General features: G+C 50.2%; 1 protein-coding gene across 6 annotated transcripts in view; it reads left to right on the top strand.

Annotated features, from left to right (window-relative positions):
- The window catches only part of LOC138453358 (glutathione S-transferase A4-like), a 549,822-nt gene that overhangs the window by 126,348 nt on the left and 396,745 nt on the right, over positions 1-26,729 (top strand). For all 6 annotated transcript variants that reach the window (XM_069606115.1, XM_069606114.1, XM_069606113.1 and 3 more), the window contains one exon: positions 10,182-10,289. In XM_069606115.1, the coding sequence (XP_069462216.1) occupies positions 10,203-10,289 (87 nt within the window). In that variant the 5' untranslated portion in view covers positions 10,182-10,202. The remainder of the gene's footprint in view (positions 1-10,181; positions 10,290-26,729) is intronic.

The following is a 26,729-nucleotide window of genomic DNA, read 5'->3' as shown; positions in this document are numbered from 1 at the left end:
CCAGCCTCGTATGCAGTTGCTGCGGAGCTGAGTAATGCGAGTACTGTGTTTCATTAGGGTGTTTCAGCCTCCAAACATCTGCCAGCCCAAAGTCGTCTAGTAATGTCTGCAATACCCTGGCCGTTGGGGTGGGCCTATCAATCTTCCCATCAGATCTGTCTGCCTTTGGGTTGAGCACACAGTTGAAGTCCCCTACCCAGATAACCGCTCCTCCCATACACGCACCCAGATGAGTACACAGGGTTCTAAAATACGTCGCAGTGTTTTGGTTGGGGGCATACGTATTTATAATGCACACCTCTCTATTCTCTACCAAAGCATATGACCAACCTCCCCTCCGTGTCCACCACCTCTTGTGTAAGTTGGAGCGGAACGTGCGGTGCCACCCAGACCAGCACTCCCCTAGTGTAGACAGAATACGGAGAGCATACTACAGTACCTCTCCACTTCTTCCCCACCAGTTCCAATTTTTGCTGGGTCAAATGTGTTTCCTGCAACAACGCAATATCAATCTTCTGTCTTTTTAAGTACATCATGACTTTGTTTCTCTTTAGGTAACTGTTAAGTCCCCTGACATTCCATGTTACGATCTTAAGGTCCCCCATGGCTCATGAGTGTCCTCTTGCCTTCCGTGTAGTGACTCCCCTTTGCCCACGTGATACAGATACAGCTCTCCATCTTTGCTTGTAGCTTCTCGTACCAGCTCAAACTCCCCATAACTATGTACACAGCAAATTCCCAACTCCCCCCCCCCCCCCACCCGTCCCTTCCCCAACATCACACACCCCAACTGCTGCCCAGCTCCATTCTCGGTTCTCGGGCACCCCTACATCTAGCCCTGCAAGCACCAAACAATGCACAGAGCTCAGTAGGGTGAAGTCGCCCTAATGGCCACTTAACTAAAATTGTTGTGGGGTAAAGAGATCCGCTCTGTAAGGCTCCCGTTAATTCAATAATAACTACAGTGCATATAACATTTAGTGCAATAGTCTGACATTCTCTACTGAAGGCTGCGCAAACGACTATATTCAAGTCCCACGTGCCGTGCCATCTTGTGGCACCTTCCTCGTGCATTACTTATCTCTTCCGTGCTCTTTCTCCGTCCGAACTTCTGACTCCTGGGGACATCCCTGCGCATCGAGCCATCCCATGGCATCCTCCGGGGTCTCAAAAAACAAAGTTTTGTGTTTATGAATGACTTTCAATTTTGCCGGATACAGTAACATATATTTGTGGCCCGCCTCTCTCAATCTCCGCTTTACCGTCCCAAAGTTCATGCGGCTACGCTGCACAGACAGGGTATAGTCCGGGTAGGCTGTGATGTTTGCTGCTCCTCGTGTAATCGTTCCTCCCTTACGAAAGTGTTCCAATATCCTCTCCCGATCTCGGTAATTAAGAATTTTGGCTATCACCGGCCTAGGCGGGTTCCCCGGCGGCGGCCTCCTTGTTAGAGCTCTATGTGCCCTTTCCACCGCAAATCCTTGAGATAGGGCTCCTCCGGGTATCTCTTGCAGAAGCATGGACTCAATGAATTCCGTGGGATCGTGGCCCTCCAATCCCTCCGGCAGGCCCACGATGCAGATGTTGTTTCGTCGGGCTCGTCCTTCCGCCTCCTCCGCTCTGCTCTCCAAGTTGCCCACTCTTTGTATCAGGGCATGCAATTCGGCCTTATGGGAGGCGTAATCCGCAGTATTCGGGCTAACTTCCTTCTCTAGGGACTCTGTGTGCTCCGCCAAGGCCCTGACATCTTGTCGGAGTAGATTAACGTCCTCCTGCACCTCTCCGACCTTGAGGTCCAGTGCCGTTTTCAGTTCAGTGACGACTAGTTCGAGTTTAGATTCCCAGGCCGCCCTTAGGTCCGCAATCGCAGCTAGGACTTCTTGGTTAGCGCCCGATGTCATCATGCCGCTTGCAGGCGGCTTGTCCCTGCTCTTGGTATTGTCTTGACCCGGGGACGTCTTAGCGAAGTCGTCTAAGGTGGGCTGTTTCGCCTTCGGCCTCACCGTTCTATTCGACATGACCCAGAGGACCTGTATTTTGCACAAATGACAAATGCGCACTCAGTACGCCCCTTAAGCACAAAGACACTCTTGTGGCTTGTGATTGCTGCCCCAGCCGCGGAAGAGACCATCCTGCAGAACTGCATTTACAATCTCGAGAGACCCGACTTGTTGTATTGGAGGGCCCATCCCCCAGCTGACATGGTGAGTGAGACGGCGGGGAGAAGCTGAAACGAGGGCGCTGGGCGGAGGCAGATCGTATCGAGAGGCAATTACTGAGTCGTGGAGAAGCTCAGGTGGAATATAAGCTAACGGGGGTCAGCGCTGACACCGGGGGGCTGGGCTCGTGGGCTCACCTCCCTCATTGCGGTTGGTGACTGCCGTTGCGGAGGCGCCTCCGATACGGAGAGAAGGGGGGTGGGGGGGTGGCCCGGACATCACTCTGACAGCGACGTGCCGGCACTGGAGGCTGGACCCATGGGCTATCCCTCCCTGACTGGGTGAAACTGCCATTGCAGGAGACACCAAACCCCCCTCCCCCCAACACAAGGAGAAACGCAGAGAGGTCCAGGACAGCATCCACGGATCGGGAGTCAGCGAGCCATTACCTGAAGAAAGGAGCCTAGGGGTGGCTGAATGGGTGGAAGTGCGAACACGGCATAAAGGGAGGCCTGGGGCTCTCTGTAAGAAGCAAGTCCATGATTCGTGGGACATAGCGAAGGGCCCCAAGTCACTAAGACTATCACAGAAGCAGCGGAGGAACTAGCATCTTAAGCAATGATTGTTTGTATGCAGCAGAAAACCCTGCCTAATCACTAGTGAACGAATATGGGGCTCATGCAGCCGGCAGCTAGAACCCCTGGAGTGGGACAATGAATGGCAACGGCCATCTTCATACCCAGCGATAGGCAACCAACGAACCCCATCCCTTACATTAGAGAGTAACTAAAGGGCAGCTAATCCAAGAAGGGGCCAATTGGTCAATGTACATGTTCCCTCACGAATACTAAAGCTCCCGGAGATACAGTGGCCTGGGCCAGGAACAAATGCTCACTACCTAAGGATATGTGTAAGACCCGCATTAACTGGAGGCAGAGAGCCGAGGTGGTCTGATAGCACGAACCAGGAGTGGCGAGCCAGCACCTGACCAGAAGCCGTGGTCTCTCCTACCAGTCAGAGAATAGAAATATGACCAAACGAGGCACACCACAGAAGAGGTCGACCTCTGGGGATATTGAAACACTCATACAGGCCACAGAAACCAATAAATGTAGCCAGCAACAAACTGCTGCCCAGATCCACTCAGACCCCCCAACCCCGAAGATACGTCAACGCAGGGAGACCCACCATTACGCAAATTGGACCTTCAGACCTGCTGGCAATGTTACAGGAACTAAAGGACATCAAGGCTAGCGCCTCAGATTTGGCCAGGTCAATAGCAGACCTCAACAAAGGGGTTATGGCGGTGGAGAGAAGAATAGATGAGGTGGAATCTACAGTGGCAGGACAAGAACAGGATGAACTGACCAAGAGTCCAGACGCTATTGCAACAAATGGAATGGGTCCAGAACAAACAGGAGGATGCCGAAAACGGGCCCAAGCAAAACATATGGATCCGGGGGGGGTCCCTAAATCAACCCTGGACTCCGATCTGCAACAAACTGTGGTAGAGCTATTCCGGCAGGAGACATTCTCCTGGACCGGACACATGGTGTGTATCAACAAAAACCTGACTCCAGACGTGCTCACTTGAGTACACCTATTTCAATTAAAGGAAGACATCATGCGGGCGGCCCGCAGAATGGAACCTATCTGCTTCCAGTCGGCATCTATCCAGCTTTACCAAGATATAGCACAAGCTACTTTACACAAAAGGAAGCGCCCATGAGTGGTCACGGACTGGCTGAGAACCAGAAAGGTTGGGTATCGCTGGTTGTTCCCAACTGGACTCGGGTTCGAATGGAAAGGGCAGCGTTATATGATCACAAAGGAAGAAGACATGGATGATCTTATGAAAGCAAGGGAGTGAAGGCGACGATGTGGATAGAAATCCCTCTAGGCACCAAGGGGATGGGGACGACACGATGGGAGAATGTTGGAAATCAGCACGGTATCGCCCGAAAGGCTGCAACAGAGACTAAAGCGACTGGCCTTACATAAGGGATATTCCTGACGGAGGAAATTGAGGTCTATATCCCTCAATAATTGAAACTGCTGAGGTCTCGTTGGTAGGCAGGTGGATATATGGAAAGGGGGTTGGATGACAACCGAGGTTAAATCCTCCAGGGACATACACCTAGGAGTGAAAGCATATAGGTAACATACTTAAGCAAAGGGAAGCTGGGGGGCGGTGGTGGATCCCAATTTTCCCAGGGAGACTAAACTCGGTGAGCCACTGTGACGGATCATGGTGGGAGTTAAGGTTGAAGTTAAAGGGAATGTTACAAGTTGGGTGGGTGGGGGGGGGTCTGAAGGAGTGGGACTACGGTTTTTGACTCATAGAGTAGGGACTAACCTCAAAGGTCTTGGCAGGTATGGAAGCTGGTTTGAGGGTATGCAGCACAATTCGAAGCATGGCTGATTTAACATTTGTTAGGTTAAATGTGCAAGGGCTGAACTCTCCGATAAAAAGGAGATCCATCATGAGAAGGCTCTCTGAACTGCAAGCCTCAGTGGTCTGGGTGCAAGAGACTCGCCTACTCCGGCGGGGATGAATGTAGACTGAAACATAGAGCCTTCCCAACACAATTCCTAGCTTCAAGTGGAACCAAGAAGGGAGTAGGCATTCTTATAGCTAAAGGGGTAGGTTTTGATTTGTCAAAAGGGACCCGGAGGGTAGATAATCCTGGGGGGGGGTATACTGATGGGTCAGCAAGTCACCATGGTGGCCATCTATGCCCCTAATGATAAACAGGAGGGGTTCCTGCTAGGGCTGATACAGAAAATTGCAGAATGGGGCCGGGGGCAGATCCTAATAGGGGTGGAGGGATTTTAACTGTGTAATGGACGCACCAATGGACAAAACTCCCCCCACAACCACCAAGGACAATGCGCATAAACTAGCTCTGGCGCAGTTCCTTGGGGACTTGCATTTAATAGAGACTTGGCGGTTTTTTCGCTCCCCAGGAAATAGCTTATACCCATTTCTCAGCTGTGCATAAAGGTTTCTCCAGGATCGAGATGACCCTGGTTTCTGATACAGCTATCCCATAAGTCACAGGGTTGGACATAGGGGTACGATGCATATTGGACCACGCTCCGGTTTCTTTGACAATGGAGATGCAGACCCCGCGCTTGAAAACCCTCAAACCATGGTGCTTAAACAAACTACTCCTAAATACCAGGCCCTTAGATCAGACATTGGGGGGGGTGTTAAGGAATTACTTCAAAGAAAATACCATGGCTGGGGTTAACTGGGGTACAATGTGGGATGCAAGCAAGGCAGTGGTGTGAGGCAAATTTATTGCGCACACTGCAAACTTCCTGAAGTGGAAAGGGAGGGAGAGGCGGGAACTAGAAATAAAAGTGAACAATGCAGAGGCCCATTATAGGGACAAAAGGTCACAAAGCATGGCGAGAACCCGGGCACACTAGGGCTGCACTAGAGGCCCACTATGCAGATGAATCGGCTATGCTCCTCCTTCGGACAAAACAGATGTATTATATAAAAGGCGCTAAGGCTAATCGCCTCTTAGTGGCGAAACTACAGAAACAGAAAACCAGCAACTGTATCACTCCACTCAAACACCCGGGGGGCGGTATGGAAAGGGGGGGGGGGAGAGGGATATCTGAGATCTTGCACACATACTACTCCAATAACCTGCAAGAGGATAATCTACAAAGGGAGGCACAAGCAAAATTACTGGGACAAGTGGAGGTTCTGCAAATCAGAGGAGGATAGTCAAATGTTGGAATCCCCAATATCGATGGAGGTGGTACGGGGTGTTATCAAAACCTGCGGTGTCCCACAAGGATCCTGTGTCTCACCTACCCTTTACAATATTTTCACCAAGCCCTTATTCGACAAGCTGGACAATCTGGGTGTCACCTATACTAACTACGCAGATGACACCCAGATACTCCTCACCTTATCAGGCAACTACAACAAGGACGCCAAATGGATCAATGAAGTCTTTTCCATCATTCAGGCATGGATGGCCACACATGGCCTATGCCTGAATGATGACAAGACTGAATTGCTTCTTGTCGGCTCACCGAACACTATCAGTAAACTCTGTCCCGGCTACACTAGCTTCACTATTGACGGTAACACCATACCCATTGCCAAGAGCGTAAAAACCCTCGGTTTCTACCTAGACACGAACATCAACCTAGCTAAACAAATCAACATGACTGCCTCAGCCACTGCCTACACCGGTAAACTTATCAGGGCCTGCAGACCACTGATCTCCCCTAGCAACTGTCTCATCCTAGCCAGAGCACTCATTCAATCTAAACTGGATTACTGTAATAGCCTCTATGTAGGTGCCAACAAAACAGTAATCAATAAATTGCAAGTTTTACAAAATAACGCACTCCGTGCCGCCCTCAATATTCCTAGAAGGGAACACATCTCCGCCACCAGAACTGCCTGCAAATGGTTGTCCATCCAACAGAAAATTGATTTGAAAACCATATGCCTTACTTACAAAGCCCTCAATCATCTTGCCCCACCCTACCTCTCGAACAAATTTACACTAAGACAGAACACTAGAACCACCAGATCGTCCAACTCATTACAACTAACAGTTCCCAAATACTCCCTCAAAAGAGCTGGAGGATCCAGCTTCCCAACCTTGGCATCACAACTCTGGAATTCCATCCCACTGGATATTAAATCCACACCTACTTTCCAACCTTTCAGAACCAAGGTCATTTCCTGGTTAACCAACAAATAACTGTCCTACCACATATGTATGCACTCCGAATGTCCAATTTTATGTATATTGTTTGAATACTATTATCTATGCCCTATCAATACTGTACTATTGTCTTTTACCTGTAACCTGATGTTCAAAGCGCATATATACCCCCGGGTCAAGAGCGCTATATAAATAAATAAACAAACAAACAAACAAACAAACATCCCTGGGGCCAGATGGCCTCTGCAATGCATACTATAAAACGTTCCAGAGTATCTTGGTGGGCCCATTAACAAACCTCTTTAATTACATAAGGGGTACTGGGAGTGTCACCGGGGACATGGGTCCTTCTACCACAGTGCCTCTGCTGAAACCGGGTAGGGAGCCAACTGAATGCGCAAGCTATGGCCCTATTGCATTGTTAAATGGGGATGCAAAGATTTACTCCCCCATTCTAGCACAGACTGGCTAGCGTCCTCCCGGAAATCATCCACCCGGACCAGGCAGGCTTTGTAAAAGGGCGTCACACCTATGACCACATCCGCAGGGCTATAAACACCATTGAACGGGGAAGGAGGACTGGGCAACGCATGTCAGGGTTGGCACTAGACACCTCCAGAGCTTTTGATAGCCTAGATTGTGGCTTTTTACAATTAACCCTCGGAATTTGGCTGTGGGCCTGTCTTTACCCGCATGGTCTTGGCCAATTATAGGAATCCAACCACAAGACTAATGATTAACGGACAGCTGAGACAGCATGCCAATTCTCAAAGGGACTAGACAAGGCTGCCCGCTCTCCCTGTTGATTCTTGCCATGGAGCCCTTGGCACAAATGGCCCGGACAGCACAATGTATACAAGGGGTGGAAGTGGGGTTGTGCGGATCCCAGAAAATGGCCCTTTATGCGGATGACATCCTAATGTTTCTAAAGGACGCAGCCCATTCACTTCCCCAAGCCATTAAATTACAAGACAAATTCACAGGTGTTTCAGGGTTTCATATCAATTACCCTAAATCTATGGCACTCAATATCACTGAAGAGCCATGGGAGAGTCGATATCTGCTAAAATGGGAACGGAAGTCCATTGCTTATCTAGGAATACATTTAACACCCACTCATGAGACGTTATATGGGGCAAACCTCCCGTGTTTGTTGAAAGCCTTGATAGAAGACCTCAAAAGATGGAACATGCAAGAACTGTCTTGGTCAGCATATATAACAGCCATCAAGATGTCCCTTCTCCCCAGATTCTTATATGTAATGGGAGCACTCCTGCTGCGGATCCCAAACACAGCGATCCAGAATCTACAAAAAGAAATTCTGACCTTCATTTGGAAAGGGAAGAAACCCAGGGTCCCAAGGAAGGTTCTTTTTCGGCCACAGGCTATTGGGGGTCTTGGGGTACCAGAATTCTGCAAATACTTGTGAGCAGCACAAGTGACACCAATGCTACAATGGGTTTCTCAGGAGAATCAGAATCGATGGCTAACTCTAGAAAAGGGAGCCACAGGGAACCCCCTAGAATGTCTGGGGTTCTTGGCAGCGAGATATAGAGGGAACACTCTTGGAAACGACTAAAGCCACTTTGTGGTACTGGGACAAGGTATTGTGAGGTAAGAAGATACAGATTGGAGGAGGTCCACTAATGCCAATGGCCCACAACCCAGACTTTATACCAGGCATGCAGCCCCACTTTTGGTCCCGTTGGGAGGGCGAACACTGACCCTGGGAGACTTCTACTCAGATGGGACACCCCATGACTTTTGAAGGGTGCAAAGGGAAATTTCAGATTCCGGAGACTGAACAATATCATTCTACCCAAATCAGGTATTGGATCACGAACACCAAAGTGAAATAGGGAGCATCCCGGGACCTGGTAGGGTTAGAACTCTCAAAGGAAGGGACACTTGAGAAGGGGGTATCCAGAATATATTGATTACTTAGTGTGGTGGACCCACAAGAAACCCTACCATACATGAAGAAATGGGAGGAAGATGTGGGAAAACCAGTATCACTAGAGACCTGGGAACAAATCAAAGAAGCAGCCTATAAACTATATCTAAGATGGTATATGACCCCACAGCGCATACACTCCATTAAGCTACTCCTCACTCTGTTGGTTGGGCTGTGGAGGCACTGGAAACTTGATCCATATGTGGTGGGCCTGCCCGCTAGCACAGACGTACTGGAAAGAAATCCTGAGTCACATCAAAGAAGTGGTGGGGGTTGCAGCGCCCCATGGATCTAATACTGGTACTACTGGGGGAAACTGTGGAAGGCAGTTACGCAAGTACTGGGAACAGAGCCACGCTTATAACCGACATGCTGAGTGCAGCCAGAGTCAACCTAGCACACGTGGAAGAATAAACAGGGGCTGGTGATGGCCATGTGGTGGGTAAAGCTGTGGGGAGTTATGGCCATGGAGAAGGTGACAGCGTTGGCATATGGCTCGTATCCCAAATACTTGAACACATGGATGCCCCTACATGAGTTTACTGACGATAGGGAACAAATTTACTTTAAACCCAGACTTCTTTGCAAAGTCTCTATCCTGTGACCAAGCAAGATCGGTATAGACAACTTGACCCTTTCATTGCACCTAACTGTACAAGTGCACTTTCCGAACCGAAAAAATGGCAAGATCAACAGAGAAGATGGGGCGGGGGGGAGGGGGTGAGGGAGGTGTGGGGGAGTTTGACAGGTTAACAGTTACACCCAAGAGCCTACATCTGAATGTATTGAAAATTGTAAAGAAATGGTTCAAACTGCTATGTTTGTTGTCATAAATGTGGATGTAACTGCGCTCTTGAGTTGAAAACAAAATAAAGTTTGTAAAAAAAAATAATAAACTGCCATTCTTATTTCCTGTGTTGGCAGGGACTGATTTTAAGTATTTGTAATTGCAGCAAGGCTTTCTGTTTGGAAATGGAGACACTTTATTGGCTTGGACGAGATCTGGGGATCTAGAGATAATGGGCATGGTTAATAGGAACAGCAGTCGTACTATTTGATCTTTTAAAACGTTAGATCTGTGTCTTCTTTTGGCAAATTCTTGTTATGCATAGCATCATACATAACATTTAGGAATGGGTGGGAAGGGTTAACCATTTAAGTATTATGGGTGAGTATGTTCGTCCTGCATTCGCATAGGGAATTGTTGTAGGCTCTGCCCACGCCCTCACTTTAACATCAGCAGACCATCCTTATTTTCTAGAGGTCTGAGAAGACTCTCGCCCTTGGCAATGCAGCAGAAATCGGCACTGACGACCTTAGCTTTTTTCGTGCTTTTAACATGTGCATTCTTCTTTAATGTGACAGGTTGCCAGAAACTTGGAAATCATGGCTTGCAAACCCAAGCTTTACTATTTCAATGGACGAGGCCGGATGGAGTCAGTGCGGTGGCTGTTGGCAGCAGCTGGTGTTGAGGTAGGTGCTCACTTACTTTAACTGAACATTTTCATCTGAAATATGTATGGGGGCTCAAATGGGAATGGGGAATGGTTCCTGCAAGGAGGAATTACCGGGTCCTCCTATGTCGGAATGACCCGGTAATGGAGCTCGGTTTGGAGGCAACCATGCTGCTAAAAGCACCATGGCTACCTCCAAACTCGTAATGAGGCCCAATGTGTTTTTCTACACACCAGCTGCTGTGTTGCACATCTCATTAGCACGACACAGTGTTTTGATTTGTCATACAGTATCGAAACGCAGTGCCTGTAAATGCACGAGAAAAAGTTAAAAAATTAACAAGTAGGCCTTGCACCGTTGGATGCCACTCCCCCCAATAGCTTATGATTTTAAAGGACGTGATGCATAACATGCGTATGAATGCATCATGCATTTAATTGCGTTATTTGTGAAAGAGAACATCCACTTAGGAAATCAGGGTGGTTTTTGGAGGTCAACCGCAGCTGAGTCTCTGGGTTACATTAAATGGTGGTCACTGGTTACACTTGTGATGATCAGGGGCTATGGCTTATGGGCAAAGAAACGTGCAAACAGCAGAAGTAAGCCTAGGCAGGCAACACTACTGCCAAGTTAAACGTCCACACAAGGAGCGTCTAACACACATTTCCCCACTTAGGTACACATTTCAAAAAGCTCTCGTGCCCTCTGCCCAAAACTATCTAATCAAAATCATGCTTAAGCTTTGCGCAGTGGTAAGCTTTCTGCAGTGGACATGTGGCACAAACGAAACGTGCAATATTATATAATAAAACTCTTCTGGGGAGGGAGAGGAAAGGGGAATTAACACCCTTGGCCCAAGAGTAGACACGAGGCTCCCGTGTTTCTTCAGGGAATTAAAGGGGCCTAACGATTATTATTCTTAATGCTGTGATAACCTCGCGTGAAGGTGACATAATGTGTAATGCAACTCGTGCTCAGGGTGGGAGCATGATTTTGCTTTAATTTAAACTCAGGCTGTGTGTAGTATTATGTGGCACAGTTGAGAAATACTATGAAATACAACTCATGCTTAGGCTAGCAGTATTATGCTTTCTGTGGTAATAATGTGTCATGAAGCGGAAATATTAATCAATACAACTCATGCTCAGGCTGGGCACACTATTTTGCTGTAGGCACTGATAATTTGGCATGACAGTGACATTTCTGTGTGATACATCTCCTGCCAGGGTGGGTGCAGTATTATGCTTTATGTGGTTTGAATGTGGCAGAATGGTGGTAGTAATCTAATTACATTGCACGCTTTCAAGCAGATTGTTACTATGGGGTTTTGGCTCTATAGATCACAAATGGGCTGATTTCTCCGTTGTGGAGACTGAGTTCAGGAAGACTATTTTCTGAAATCATTTTTTAGACTGAGTCCCTGTGTGAATCTATTCATTTCAGGACATTTCCAGTTGAAAATTCAAATTAGGGAGACATCCGTGAGACTGTTTGTAATCGTATGCAGTCAGAATGTGTGGAATCTTCTATCCATTTAATGGGGATAGCAAAGGAAGCGAACGTGCAAACTCACCCACTCCCTGGAGAGCATGTTGAATTCAGGGAGACGGCCACAAACAGATGACGAGCATCTGCACACCCTCATCTCCCCCAGCAACTGCACCATTAACAGCCTTTGTGCCTTGCCATCAGACTTTATTTACTATACCGCTTAGAAGCTGTCAGAACCTGGCATGAAGCGCTACATAATTACATACAATTAAGTGCTATTAGGATTGGAAATTCATAGACATGCGCTTCGCCGGCACCATTCTTCTTAACCCCCACCACTCATTTCCAGCTTCTTTCAGTGCCACACTCCCTGACCTAGTTAATCAAAGCAGTCTAACTCTTATAATGCCCTGGTATTAATTCTCCATTAAAAGCCTCATTGCACTCCCAAGCACAAGTCACTGACCAACATCTATGCATCCTATTGCAGCTCAGTTTTACCAGACCCAATTAGCCTACATGCCCAAACATCTGCCCTAGCACAGGTTCCTCATTTGAACCCTTCAAGCGTAACATACCATGCCTGACTCATGCCCCCATTAGCCACCTCCATGCACCCCTGGCTTACTCTTAACTGGTCCTCAGTAGTAACCTCTATTAACCAACCCCAGTGCTGGTGCGCCACTGACAGCCTTCGTTAGACCCCTTCCCACCGTATTCTCACTGCACACCTCCCAGTGAAGTGATGTCCGCCTTATTCCCAGTGTGCACCTCCCAGTGATGCTCAGGATGGGAGGAAGATTATGCGTTATGCTGGTTTAAGTGTATTGTGTAATTCAACTCATGCACATGCCAGGTGCGGGGTTTAATTGATCTGCAGTTTTGCACCTGAAAAGAAATCATAAATCTGTGAATAAATGCCGGTGCAGTGAGTATACGTCCCAAGCTGCTCACCTCGTCAGTCGTCTTCAGTCAGCACAGCAGCACCGAGGTCGACCGTCACCTGCTGCGCAGCCAGCACCTGCGCAATGTGTGCATGTGATGGGAGCACACCAGTCAGGAGACAGTCTGGCTGCAGGGCACGTGCGGTTCCCCGGGGTGGGCGGTGCCCCTAAATAAATGCACAGGTGCCATTTAGCCCCTCGGCCCTGAGGAAAAGAATTGCAGCAGCCAGCGTGATGCGAACCATCCAGACTGGTCTGGGTGTTCCTTCAGGATTTATGTATCCTTCCGCCACGACCCAAAAGAGGCCCTATGCCCCGAGGCCTAGCGGGGAAAGTCCCGGTGTCCCGGTGGGCCAGTCCGGCCCACCTTCCTTCTCGGTCATTCGGCCCATGAAGCGAGTGTTGGTGGATGCCTTTGCCTCTCCTTTCTCTGCTCCTCCTACTCCGGCAGCTGACTCCCATTCTGACATAGCCCTCTCTGACATGCATCTTTCTGTCTCCAACACTTTGGACATCCTTGGCCCTGTCATGAGAAGCCTACCTCAAAGTGAAACTCTTGGTATGACTCTTACCTCGCCACCCTGAAACACAAGTGCAGGGTCGCTGAGAGGAAGTGGAGGGCTTCGGGCACATCCTCTGACAAACTGGCCTGCCTCCTACTCCAAAGGTAATACAGACAGTCCTCTCAAAGAAGAGGGTCCATATTCAAGCCCGCATTTCTGCGGCCTCTAACAAAACAGCCAAACTCTTTAAAATCTGCAAGGAGTGGCCAATCCTACTGCAGTCTCCACCTCTCCTGTTCCCTCCCAGGCGCTCTGTATGGCTCTGGCCTCTCATTTCACCACTAAAGCTCAGGACATCTTGGCCTCGCTTTCCTCTTCTACCTCTCTAAGGCCACCTCTCCCTCTCCTTCTCTCTAACACCTGACAATGTTTCTAGACAAGGCCGATCTATGATAGTTTCATCCAAACAGGTGCTCCCCTGCTCTTCCAGAACCATCCAGGACAGCATTGCCACCCTCGCTCCAGCCTTGGCCGATTTCGGCAATCAGTCTTTTGCCACTGGATGGTTCCCCTCTCTCCTCAAACACTCCCTTGTGCACTCCCCTCCTAAAAAATCCTTCTGTCAATCCCACCTATTTGGCTATCACCCGATTTCTATCGCTCCTTTCCTGGGCAAACTCCTGGAAAAGTTGGAAATCTCCCAGCTTACTCTCCACACTGAAGCTGTTGGTTGTCTCCATGATCATCAGTCTGTCTTCAGAGCAGCCAGAGGCATGGAAACTGCTCTCCTGAACACCCGTGAAGATCTGCTCCCTAATCTTGACTCGAGCTCTTCTTCTGTCCTCATCCTCCTCGACCTTTCCTCTGCTTTTGACATGGTCAATCATGACACCCTGATCATTCTTCTCTGCGAGAACCTCGGCATCACAGATCAGGCCCTGGTGTGGCTTACCTCCTTCCTCCTGGACCAACTCTCTCAGGTCCAACTTGGGTCATTTCTCTCTACCACATCTCTCCACATGTGGTGTTCCACAGGGCTCTATCATCTCACCCTGGCTCTTCAATGTCTATCTGGCCCCTTTAGCCCACCTGATCTCCACCTTCTCTTCTAACTTTCAGCGTTATGCGGATGACACTCTGCTCTTTCAGGCTTCCCTCAGCCTCCTCTCCTCCCTCGCTCATTCCTGACTGTATATCCGCAATTCAGGATTGGTGCACCTCCAACAATCTCTGCCTTCATGCCAGTAAGACTGAGATCCTTCTGATTAGGTGTCCTGCTTTCCCGCTCTCACTTTAGTCGTCCTCCTTGCAACCTCTAGCCTCACCTTCCTGTGAGGCAAAACACCTCGGTGTCATCTTCAACCCCACGCTCTCCTTCTCTCCTCACATCACGGACCTTGCCAAGAAGGCCCACTTCCAGCTTCACCTCTTCAGGGGTATGCTACCCTTTCTCACTTTATCCCAGAAGCTCACTGTCTCCATAGCCCTGGCTCTCTCCAGGCTGGACTACCGCAACAGCCTCTTTCTCAATCCGCCTAACTACTCTTTGCCCCTTGCAACTAATCCAGAACAGGATTGCAAGACTTATCCTTGGCCTCAAGCCCTGTGACCGTATGTCTCCAGCCCTGAAAACTCTCCACTGGTTCAGTGGTTACAAGGATCAAGTTCAAGACCCTCTGCATCATCCACAAGGCATCTGGGGTCTGGGTCCACACTACATCCAACTCTCTGTGCAAAGTACCTTTCTTCTGGAGCCCTTCGCTCAGCTATCTCCTACTCTGGGTCACACGCTTCTCACTCCTCTCTATAGGCGCCTCCCTCTGGAATGGCCTTCCCGCCCCTCTCAGACTTGAGCCGGACAACCTGAAGTTCTGATTGCAGCTCAAGACCTTCCTTTTCTCCTCTAACTTTGCTCTCACACTTCCTTGCTAACTTACCTGTCTGCTGCACTGACTGGTGCTTGGTACCCTCAGTCTCGCTGAGTACCAGGCTCCTGCATGACCAGTCCTCCTTGCACTGCCTCCTGCACACTTAGGGGCTGTAACTGTAACCCTTATAGCGTCCCTGCACTTAACCAGAGCTGTGCAGCACTGGCTGCACTTACTCTTAGCCTGCTGCCATGATCACACTTACCCCTTAGCCTCCCCTGTGCACAATATTCCCCTCTCTGGCCTTCTCCCACCCCCTGCCCTTCTTGTGTTGCATTTGCACGATCTGAAGGACATAAGGCCTAGTAAGATAATTTATATTGCCCTCCATTTGTATTAACTCCCTTGTCTTGTGGCACCTAGAAACACGTGTGCACAGGCGTGTTATAAATGCCATATCAGATCAAACCAGGCAGTGCCTTCAAATATGTAGTTGCAAAGGTAATTGCATACAACAGGGGTCAAAGCTGAGAACATTCTGTCTCCTCAGCCAGTGTAGCTGGAGATGGGAACCTTAAGGAGTAGGTGATCAACCCAAATCATGCCACAGTTGCCAACATATACCTATTCTGCCCCCCAATGCCAGGTTTCTGCTCATTTTATAGTAAACCAACACCACAGGGTTTCAATACAAAGCATTTTTCTCATTAAGAGTTGTGACTTGTCTCCTATATTACCCAATATTGGTAATGGGACAGGGCTGCATCCCCTAGAATGCATTATGTCACATTCCTTATTGGTATCACCAGAGGCATTCATTGCACCTCAATCAGTAAAGGTTCCTGCACGTCTGTCCCATATCGCGTTTGCCTCGCCCTGTATGAATTCCACCAGTGGGCTGGATATGCTAGAATTCCTTGCGTCTGTCCAACTCGAGGGCCTTAATTCTGAGGGTGTATCAGGATATCCTTCATTAATATTCATGAGAACAAATGTGCATACATTTAGAATCCTTGTATGCACATTTATCTCCTAAATATTAATGAAGTTTGTCTTGAAAATCTGACCTGTTATCAGGCCTGGAGTTGAACAACCGTGCAACCCTACATTCAGTGGAGGTGTCCCCAGAGAGCTACAGTTCACTGAATGTAGGTTGCTTCTCATGTTGCAGATAGTCACATACTACTTATCCCAGACTGCACTGTAGCTTAACAGGGTAATTCATAGATTTCAGTGCAGAGAGCTTGCGTGTGCCAGCCGTGTGCGCTAAACAGCATTCTGGCGCACCACGTATTCATGGAATATCCAAGCCATTTTGAGCGCTGGCGCAGAGAACATCCCGCAGCGCAAGTTACGCCCCCAAGAATGCCCCTTGCGCAAGGATAAGGCATTGAAATCCCCAATGCAGCGCAAAGGGCAGCACTAACCCTGCACCAGTTCACAGGGCTGGGCAGTGCATTTGGGGGGTGGGGGGGCGCGCGCGGGGAGATTCACACACGCGATAGGCTTTGGGGAGCAGGGTACATGTATTTCGGGGGTGCGCGTGGAGAATCGCACGTGATGGGCTTTGGCTGAGAGGGGTACGTGTATTCTGAGGGGTGCGCGGGGAGTATCGCACGCGATAAGCCTTGTGCGAGCGGGGTACATGTATTTCGGGGGTGTCCTAATGTGAATTGGCAGTGTGTGTCCTCCCAGGTGTACCCTCTTCCCACCCCCCCTCCCCAGGCCCTGCAGGCAGCCCACAACACAGGGGTTTATCCTGCACCCGTGGCCATGCCTCGCAGGCAGCCCATCCACCCTGGCCATGTCGCCCCCATTGTCGAACTATTTACAAAGTACAAATCCAGGATCCATGTGCCCAATCATTGAAATGAAGCCTATAAAAAAAAACCCTACCTAATGAAGAACTATATACAAAAATGTGGGGCATTGGCCAAGTGTCCCAAAATAAATCAAAAAAGAAAGGATACCTAACACTAACTATATACAATGGCGGCGGGCAAGTCCTACGGCTCACTCTGTGATGGCCATGGCATCATTGAACTCCATGTCCCGGAGGCGGGCCTCTGCCCTGGCCCCGAGGTCTCGCAGGGATGCAGTCATGGCCTGTTCCAACTCACTGCAAGTTGCCTCGAGGCACTCAGCCCGCCTCAACGCCCGGCGCATGGAGAACTCTGCCCTGACCATGGTGAGCCGCGCCTCTTCTGCCTGCCGCCGCTCCGCATCTATCCGCTGGCCCAACCGCTGCCACACGGAAGACACTCCCATTCCAGGGTCCTCCTGCCCTCCGGCCGATGCCTGCCCCTCTGATGTTGATGGCCCCGAGCCATCATCGCTCCCACCTTGAGCCTGCTGCTGCTGTTCATGTGCCCTGCCCGATGATGCCGGCACATCCTCCCATCTGCTGGTCTCCAGTTGGTGGGGTGTCCACCCCTGCTGGACCTCTGACTCCCGACTGTGGGAGGGATGGGAGCTCCACCAAGCTGGCTGCGTTGGTTGGGCCAGGTCCACAGGGGGCCCTGGTGGAATCTGGGCCAGAAGACAGCAGGGAGAACGACTAGCGCATAGTCTCCACAGAGGGGGAGAGGGCCGCCAGAGTGCTCGACACATGTAGGAACCCTCCAACCAGGGCCCCTCCCAATTGTGCCACGTTGCCGCGCAGCTCTTCGTGATGGCGTGTGTGGTCCCCCCAGGAAGCACGCACGTCATCACGAATGACACACGTGCCCAACGCGACACCAATCAGGACGGAAGCCATACGGTCAGGGGTCTCCTCGTCTGCAGGTAGTGGAGTGCCAGATGACGTGCCCCCACTCCCCTACATGCGCGGGCCTGGGACGGGGCTTCCTGCTGGTGCATGGTGCTGCAGTCACAGGGCCGGGGACAGTGACATGCACAGGCATCTCCGCGGCGACCTGTGCTGCCTCCTGTCCCTGGCCCTGGACTGCACCACTTGCACCAGTGGTACTACCCCCACCAGGCCCCACGTGCGGCTCAGTAGCGGCCTCCTCTGTGTAGACCACCAACCTGGATGGCTCTGCACCATCTTTCGCCATTGCAAGCCCCTGTGGGGGCTCACCTGGCCCTTCCGCTGCAGCCGTAGTGGCAGACGCGGCACCAGTCCCTCCCTCGCTCCTGGATGATGGCAATTCCTGGGAGGGTGGCTGGGCCTTGCGTCGCAGCCCGGTGGAGGCATCCCCGCTGCTTTGCGCCACAGCGCCGTTTCCGCCCTCTTCTTCACTCGACGCTGTGTAGAGGGAAACATACAACACAAACATCAGGGTACTGTACAATAGTCCCCTAGACAGGAAGCAATAGAACATGAGTGGCACTGTCAAACGTCACTTTCATCCTCTCCCTCCAACACCTGGGTCAATGCAGGCAACACACATGCAGAAACAGGCACGTCCCATGCAATCAGCATCCATGTACAAGTGCCTCTATTGACATAAATGTTGGCTTCAAACTCACATGCATCATGGGTCATACTGATCCTATGCACACACATCACCGGAGGGTCATGCGTCAGGGCGCTTACACCACAGACGCAGTGATGACTAGACTGCATAAGTGAATCAACACATTGTCACGGACATGTGTCATGCATGCATGGCGTTTCAAAGTCACACAAACGTTACTCGGACACGGACATGTACACCATACATGTCCATGACAGCAGCACCCATCTCTCACACCCCATCCATGTCCAAGAACAGAGACAGGCATGCATTCATGTGTGCATTCCGCATTCTGCTACCCATGTTGCATTGGAAGACATCCACCATCCATGTGGTTCAGGCATGCCTGGTCTTGCATGCAGCACCTTGATGTCCCTGCACACACACATCCATACATGGCCTATGTCACACATACAGGCAATTGGCTGACTACCAGCACACTGCACATGCCCTGTTTCACACAGCAGTGTATGGCCACTTACCGCTCAACTCCAGACGGGTCTGCTTCTGAAGGATCTGGGCGTGGAGCATTGGGCTTATGCGTTCCAGGACCCTCATCTGGATGTTGGTCAGGCTGACCCGGCACCCCTCTGCATTCTCTGCCTTCAAGAGGCGCCGGGCCTTGTTGAGGGTCTTGGACCTGAAGTCCTCCAAGTGCTTCCGGACTAGTTTGATGTTGCGGGTTGCCACCCCCTCCGCGTTGATGGCAACCACTACATCCTCTCCAGTCCTTCCTTGTTGGCGCACGATGGTGTGAAGAGGGCATCATAATGCCCCAGAACTTGCTCCACGTCAACTTATCGGTGAAGCTGTTAGCCCTCTGCCTCTCTGGCTGGGGGTCGCCAGTGATCTTGGATGGTGTTTTCCCGGCGACCCCCGAGGCAGGTATGGGTAGGCAACTGGGTCCTGGGGCTGGGCTGTGGAGCGATGGTATCCCATTCGGGAGTCTTCTGTTCCAGCAGGGGTGGACACAGCAGCTAGACCCCTGCAGATGGTTGACGTGCAGGCCCCAAACACAGTGCATGTGGGCAGCAGGAAGGAAGCAGCAGATAGCAGGTGGGAGTGTGCTCGGGGCTCTGGGGGGGGTAGGAAAATGGCCTTTTAGGCAGAAGCGTGGTCTTCCATGTGTTGCGTGGCCAGCTTGATACGGAGTGATTTGGCACGTGAAAAAACTGCGTCAGCGTGTAATTCGAGGAAAGACCCTAAGCGCGTCTGTGACGTAACGCGCAAGGGCGGTTCCCCTCAACACGGGTGCATAGTGAATCCGCACGTGAAAAACACGTCAGCGTGCAATTGGAGGAAAGGCCCTTAGTGTGAACGCACGTAAGTGACGTTGCACGTGTGGGTTGCCTCAAAAGGCACACGTATGACGCCATTTTCTCGTACGTGCTTTTTGTGGAGAGCAAGCGGGTGATTCTTGTACTTGTCAGTTCACACGCGATTACTTCACAACGGTTCCAGTTCGTACTCGCTGTTTACTCAGACAGCGTTCAATTCTTTTGGCGGTGGTGTTGCCAACGCGCACAAGCGCGTCTTTTTCACGTTCTTTTTTCCAGGCAGACGGTGAGTCATGCACGTAATTTCCAACTGTGGTTGTCTCGTGTGTCGCGTACCCCTTCAGAGGTCATTGTAGGCTGCGTGTATCGCGCGTATGCTTATTTTTGTGTTTGTGTGCCACAGCGTAGTGCGGGTTCATTTTTCCACGCACGTGGTCTACCAGGGGTTGCGTGCACATTAAATATTGTTTTTGGGGTGCCTGTGCGTTGCTTGACCCGTTATCGCGCCTTGAAACACTTGTGTATAGGCGCGTTACAAATGCCATATCTTCCCCCAGGGGTCACAGACAGGCTTGCAAGAGCACTAGGGTAAGAATTCCATCTAGTACCCTACCCCTTTCACCCCAATTGCCCAGGACAATTGTTGACTACAACTCCCATGCGCACAACATCAGTGCCATGGTTGGGAGGTGACCAAGCAGTAAGGGAGGCAAAGGTGGCCGAGCTCAAAGCGGTGGGGGACGGGGCCAGGATGTGCAGGGTGGCCCAAGAGGCCAATGTGAGGAGGACCAATCGGGGACACCTATGCCCCCCCCCCCCCCAATGGGTGGGGGGGGGTGGAAATGTAGCTGACACCATCCCAGCTCAGCCCTTGTCAACCCGGCCGTTATTGTCAACTGTGTTAGGGAGAATTCTCTGTTAAGGCTAATTTTCCAAACCTAGTGAGTCCCCCAGCAGCTTTGCTGGATTTTTGGGGTTTATGTGTGAGACTCTTTTTCTCCCACTCTTAGGCATGATTTGAGAATGTCCTTTGACTGTGTAATGTGTTTTATGGGCTATGGGGTCTTTTACTCCATAGGGCTTCATATGTTTTTAGTATGTGTTACACAGCACCCTCAGTGCAGTAACACAGGGGTGTCATAGTGACCCCCAAACATAGACTCCATACCCTGGGACTGACTACTGTCTCCCAGGGCATGTAAAGTCACCATTGGCTTTACTAGTCTCAAATTGTGAACAGAACCACCAGTACAAGCCATCATATTGTGGAAGTACTGGTAGGGGTAATTCGATTGCCCCTGGGTCTGTTTTTCAAGGGGGCACTGTCCAGTCCCCCCTCGTCAAGTTTCTGGCTGGTGGCAGTGGTTACCACGCGAAATATTCCACCGGAATATTTCCTATGGGATTTTCCCAACGCACCACTCTTTTGGTGCAATGTTAAAGATACCACCGGGTTATTTATTTAATATTTATTCCCCGGTTGGCCCTTTTTGCCAGGACTCGGTTTTAAAATGGCGTTTGTGTTCGCCTATGTAACTCCAACCCAAGTCGAGCCCTTTGTTCCACTTTTGGCGGGCTTCTACACAAAAGCCTCCAAAGGTGGTGCCACTCTGTCTGGGTCTACAGGATGTGTGGGAGGGGGAATAGGCACCCTGGCCTCAGCAACTCAAGTCGCACTCTTGTGTGATTGGCCCAGTGGTGAGCCGCCCGGCTCACCACTTAGCATGTTTGAGTGACAGTTAGGACTGATGAATGGGGCCTTTCTGCATAAAACAGGGCTTTGGGGACTGGAACTTCAGAAGTCGCCACAGGACCTAAAGAATCCGAAGAGGGAGAAGCTGAGCCGACCTGCAACGACGACACCACCGGTGGAGCCCTGCTGAACTGAGACTCCACTTCCCAATGACAGATCTTCTTCCTGGAGAGTCTTCTTCCTTTGAGCTGGTGGGGTTAACCAGTTCGCCCTCTTTTCGCCTTCCTGGATCGTCTCGTGGTCGAATCGCCCGTGCCAAGCACCCTGGCGGCTGGATAGCCACGTTTCACCACTACCGCGAATAAAAGGGTAGTACCTTTTAACCGGGAAACTCTGCGGCTGGTTTCTTCCCTGGCAGTGCAATGAACTCTAGCTTTCCTCCACGTCGAGATCTTCTCTTCCCCTGGATGAAGCAACGACTTGCACCCGCTGCCAGGAACAACTGCCCCCGCTGGAGCTTTCTCACTATTTCAGGTACTGTGTCCCGCCTGGTCTCCCTTGCAACAGACTGTTCAAGGTGTCCCGTAAATCCTTGACTCTCTAGCCTGGTGTGACCTGGGACCTGTTAACTAACTTTTCTGAACTGATCCAACTCCTTTTTGAACTATCTGCAAAGACTTTTAAAGTGTACTTCAACTGTGTGATCTTGGGCACATTCCGCCTTGCTCTCTCCAAGAGTGGGCCTGGCCTATGAACTTTTTGCTCTACAGTAGACTCTGCCTTTCTTGACTTGCTGTGGTTCTGTTAAAAGTGTTGGTATTGTGTGCTTTACTATTTCTGCCTTTTCAAATAATTATTGGAGTGCCATCTTGGTCAAGCTCCCACCTGTGTTGATAATAAGTGGTGTTCTGTTCCTAAAACTTGTTGAATAATTAATCAGGGAGGTGTATATATTTCTAGTGACTGTGTTTGAACTTGCTTGACATATTAGTGCCAGTGTATTTTTACAAGTGTGTTTTTAAATAATTATATACTTTATATCAAAGCTCTGGTCAGTGTTTGCTTGTGCTACTGTATTTTTGTACCTAATGTGTATACTCTATATACTGACTAACTCTTCTTGAGAGAAGTCTGACTGCTCAGCCACAGCTACCAGGTAAATCTGGGTGGTGCAGACTGCTACCAATTGGGTGTACTGCCAACACCTGTAGTGTTACATTTTTTGCAGTGGTCCCCATGGGAACTGCACAGGTTTCTGCCTAACAAACTGAACCGGCACAGGATGACTCCCAGGCTGACTTTCGTGTCACCAAGTCTAAGCCACGTGTGGCGGTGAAAGTTGCTGTCACCAGGCAACGCGGATCTGTGGCAGCAATGTCATCTGCTGCCCCAAGTTGCCAGGGTGAGGAGGCTGCAGGGGCAGCTGCTGCTCAATCCACCCCAGCTCTGAGTCTCCCAGCCGGGACAGTGTTGGTCCAAGTCCAGCACACCGAGGTTGGTCCTGCCAACATCACCCTGCAGCCAATGCCTGCAGTGAGACCTTTGGTCATTGTGCCTTTGGAAACTTCCAGTGCCCAGTCCACCTGCGCTTCTGCCCCTACCCAACAGACCGGCGTAAGCCACTCAGGGACCGCACCACCTTCCAAGAAGGGTGCTCTTGCAGTACAGGCTGGGACCCCAGACACGGCTACACACTCCGGCACGTCAAGGAAGCCTAGTTTCAATGACGCCAAACTAGATGCACTTGTGGCCTATGTGTTGGCACATAGCCGCGAAATGGTGGTGACTGCAGGGTGCAAGACTACGACTCCTCAACGTAGGGCCCACTGGCAGACCACCGCGAACCGCATTAGTTCCCTTGGATTCATGAAGCGCACAGCTGATGATTGCTATAAGCGGTGGAATGACCTGAAACGCAGAGCAAAGAACAAGCTGGCTTCCAATCATGCCTCTACTCTGGTGACTGGCGGTGGGTCTCCACCAGAGGACGACCAACTCACTGAACTTGAGTCTGTCCCTGGAGGCTTCATCACAGAGGATCAGATCCGAGGTGTGGGAGACCTACCAGATCTTGAAGCATTGTCCGGTGAGTGCCCATGCATGTGTGTGCAAATCATGTGTATGTTGCTTGGGTGATGTATTCTGATCAGGTGAGGCTGTGTAGTCATGACTGGTATGGGTCACCCACGTGGTCCCTCCAAACCATTCCACTGCCTTGGGTTTGGGTATGACAGTATCCCTTCTGACCACAGTTGCCAATTTGCACCTGATTACTGCAGTTGACCTTGAACTGTCATCTTGCAACAACATTGTTCAAAATGTATTCATGTTCATTCAGCCTGATTGTTTTCATCCTTGCCATTTTTACCACACTTTTTTTTTCCGTACTGCCACAAATTTAACATACTTCAGTCTTAGATTACACCCCACATTGGCCCACATTTATTACCTTGTCATGGGAATGATTTCAACATTCAGGCTGATTGAGTAATGTGCACCTACACATGACCTGCACAAAATCATTTTTGGCCCCTGTTTGAATATTGAACATGCCTGTTGTCTTCTGTCATGTTGAAGTGACCAACCATTGATGTATCCATGTGCCTGCCATCACTGCATCAGTGAACACTGGATTTGTTGCAGCGTGTGGCACATGCGTGTTTTGTCACACTATTTTGCATGTTTTATCTCATGATGTCCATCTCGCATGGATGGTTGACAGTACTTATTTCCTACCATATGGCTGTACCTGTCAAATGTTCCATGGTTATGCTACGTGCCATCTGTGTGCTGGCATGTGTCATGTATGTGTATTGGACATGCCACTCACAGGCTAATGTGTGATGCCAGTGCTATCCAGCAAGCAGCACATGTGTTGCTTTTCCATCTTAGAGTCCTCAGTGTCTGCTTTTTGCCTCCCCTTCCAACTCATTGACAGTGCATGCATGCCAGGGTTATTGTCATGTGGGACATGTGTCATTTATGTACTGGATCTTTGCCTTGTCAGGCATTTGTGTGTGTGTGTGTGTGTGCGCGCTATGGTGCGCATGCCTGTTTCCATTTGTTATCGTTCATGTTTTTGCAGGTGATGAGGCACTTGCTGCTGTTGAGGAGAATATTGTGCAGACCCAGGAGGAATCGCAGCGACGACCAGGCACCAGTGGAGTACATGGGGTGGTGGGTGAAAACCCATTTCTCCTACAGACCATGCTGTCCACGGGTGTCTCTGGGTACACCTCTGGAGACCTCTGAATCAGGTGCTGAATCGGACATTGAGACATATGTGCCGTCGCAGGTGAGTTTCTGGCAGAGATGCTGTTCTGTCCAACCCACCTGCACCGGGGGTAGACCCCTCTATGGGGATTTCAGTGTTGGAAAGTCCGCCTGAGGCGGTTACAGATGCAGGGTCACACTCCACAATATTTGCTCCTGTTCCTGGGCCAGCAGATCAAAGGAGGAATACAGTCTTACAGTGCCAGCACAGCAAGGTGCACATCGCCTTGCCCCAAACAGGTGTGGTGCCTGCCAATGCGGTGGCCGTGCGCCACCAGGCAATACTGTGTGGGAGATCTCCATGTACAGTATAGCAGCACAACAGGGGGCATCGTGTGAAATGATGGCTCAGGCAATGGATAGGGTGGCCACTTCCATTCTCCCCCCCTCCCCCCTGAAAGGCAGATGGATCTCCAGCAGCAGGCAACAGACTGCATTTGCCACTCGCACAGGGACGACATGTTGGCGTCCAACAGGGACCGACGGGCTGCATTGGAGACTCTGCGCACAGCCATTTCTGTGGTGTCCCGGAGTACAAGGGCAGAACAGCAGCTGACACGTACACTGTCAGCTTAGTTCCAGGCAACCCGTCAGGAGATCCGGGGGTATCACGCGTGGCCATGCAGGCAGAAATGCGTGCTACTGGGGGGGGGGAGATCTCCGTACCATTATCCTCCAGAACCAAACCTTCCAGACCCGCATGCTTGCTGCCATGGAGGACCATACCAGGGCTTTGCGTGGTCTGCCTCCCATATCACGGCCACCTCCTGATGTAGCAGCAGAGGGTGATGACGGTGACAACAGTTTTTCCACTGTAGCGTAGCCGTGCAGGCCATGAGCCCATGGAGGGTATTTTTTTTTTTTCTTTCTCAACATCCACACATGTACCTCATCCCTCCTGGGTGGCCTTCCAATTCCACCCCACCCCCCAACTCCTGGTCCACACATGGGCATTTTTGCTCTTATTTTTTTTGTTTTCATTTTTATTTTATTTTTTATTTTTTTGTGTTGCTTTGTGGCTCCTGTAGGCATCCACTGTGTATTCCAGATGGGCACATGGAGGCTTGTCCTGTCTTTGGGGGTAGATGCTTGGGTTCCTGACACACATCCCTCCTGCTTCCCCTTTCCATGGGCTTGCAAAGGGTGTGACCAAGTGACAGTAACTTACACAGTGACATTGGGCTCCCACGAGTTGTGTGGCCAGTCTGTAGTCAAAACTGTGTGCATCCCTAGTGGGGATTTTGATTCTCCACCTCATGGTGTATTGATATTTGCTTGTGCATCCATGTCTTTATCCTTATACATGTAGCTTCTTAATGTCTTAACAAGCGCATCTCCTTTGCAGATGCAGTTAATGTTGTATGCAGTACAATGACACATTTGCCTGAAAGCAACACTCTGCAGTTCGAAGGGGTCGATGTGCTGCCTTAGTCAGGTTGTGACACCTGCACTACTTTAATAAACTGTCATGTATTGCCACTGTTTCATCCTGTACTGATGTCTTGTGTTGCTGGTAAGTATTTGTTAATGTGTGCTGTTTCTTGATTACTGAGAGCATATTGTCTGTGGCCTGTTTCCATTAGGGACAGTGCACTTTGTGACAGTTGTGTCATGTGTTGTGCATTCATTTGGTTGCTTTCACATTGCATGCCATGGTGTGTTCGGTAGCTGAGATGGGGAGGGGTTGGGTGACATGGCACCATTTTGATGTGGTATTTTGCTAGAGGGGTAGTTGTTCATGCTGCATGAATGTGTCTTTTTGCAGCTAGGGATGCATACAATGTAACACTTCCAGGTGAACATTCTCAGGCTGGTATGCTTGTGACAGTTCCCTTTTGTCATCGTCATTGATTGTCAGCTGGTATGTGCCAGGGCTGTGTGCACTCCGCATGGGTGGGATTTTAGGTGAAGCAATTTGCCACAAGCTGGGTATGGGCTGCCTCACCACGTG

This window comes from Ambystoma mexicanum, chromosome 4p (assembly GCF_040938575.1).
Source record: "Ambystoma mexicanum isolate Mex_15411 chromosome 4p, UKY_AmexF1_1, whole genome shotgun sequence".
Taxonomy (NCBI): Eukaryota; Metazoa; Chordata; class Amphibia; order Caudata; family Ambystomatidae; genus Ambystoma; species Ambystoma mexicanum.
Note: the sequence above shows the minus strand (reverse complement) of the source record. Positions and strands in the feature narration are given on the sequence as shown.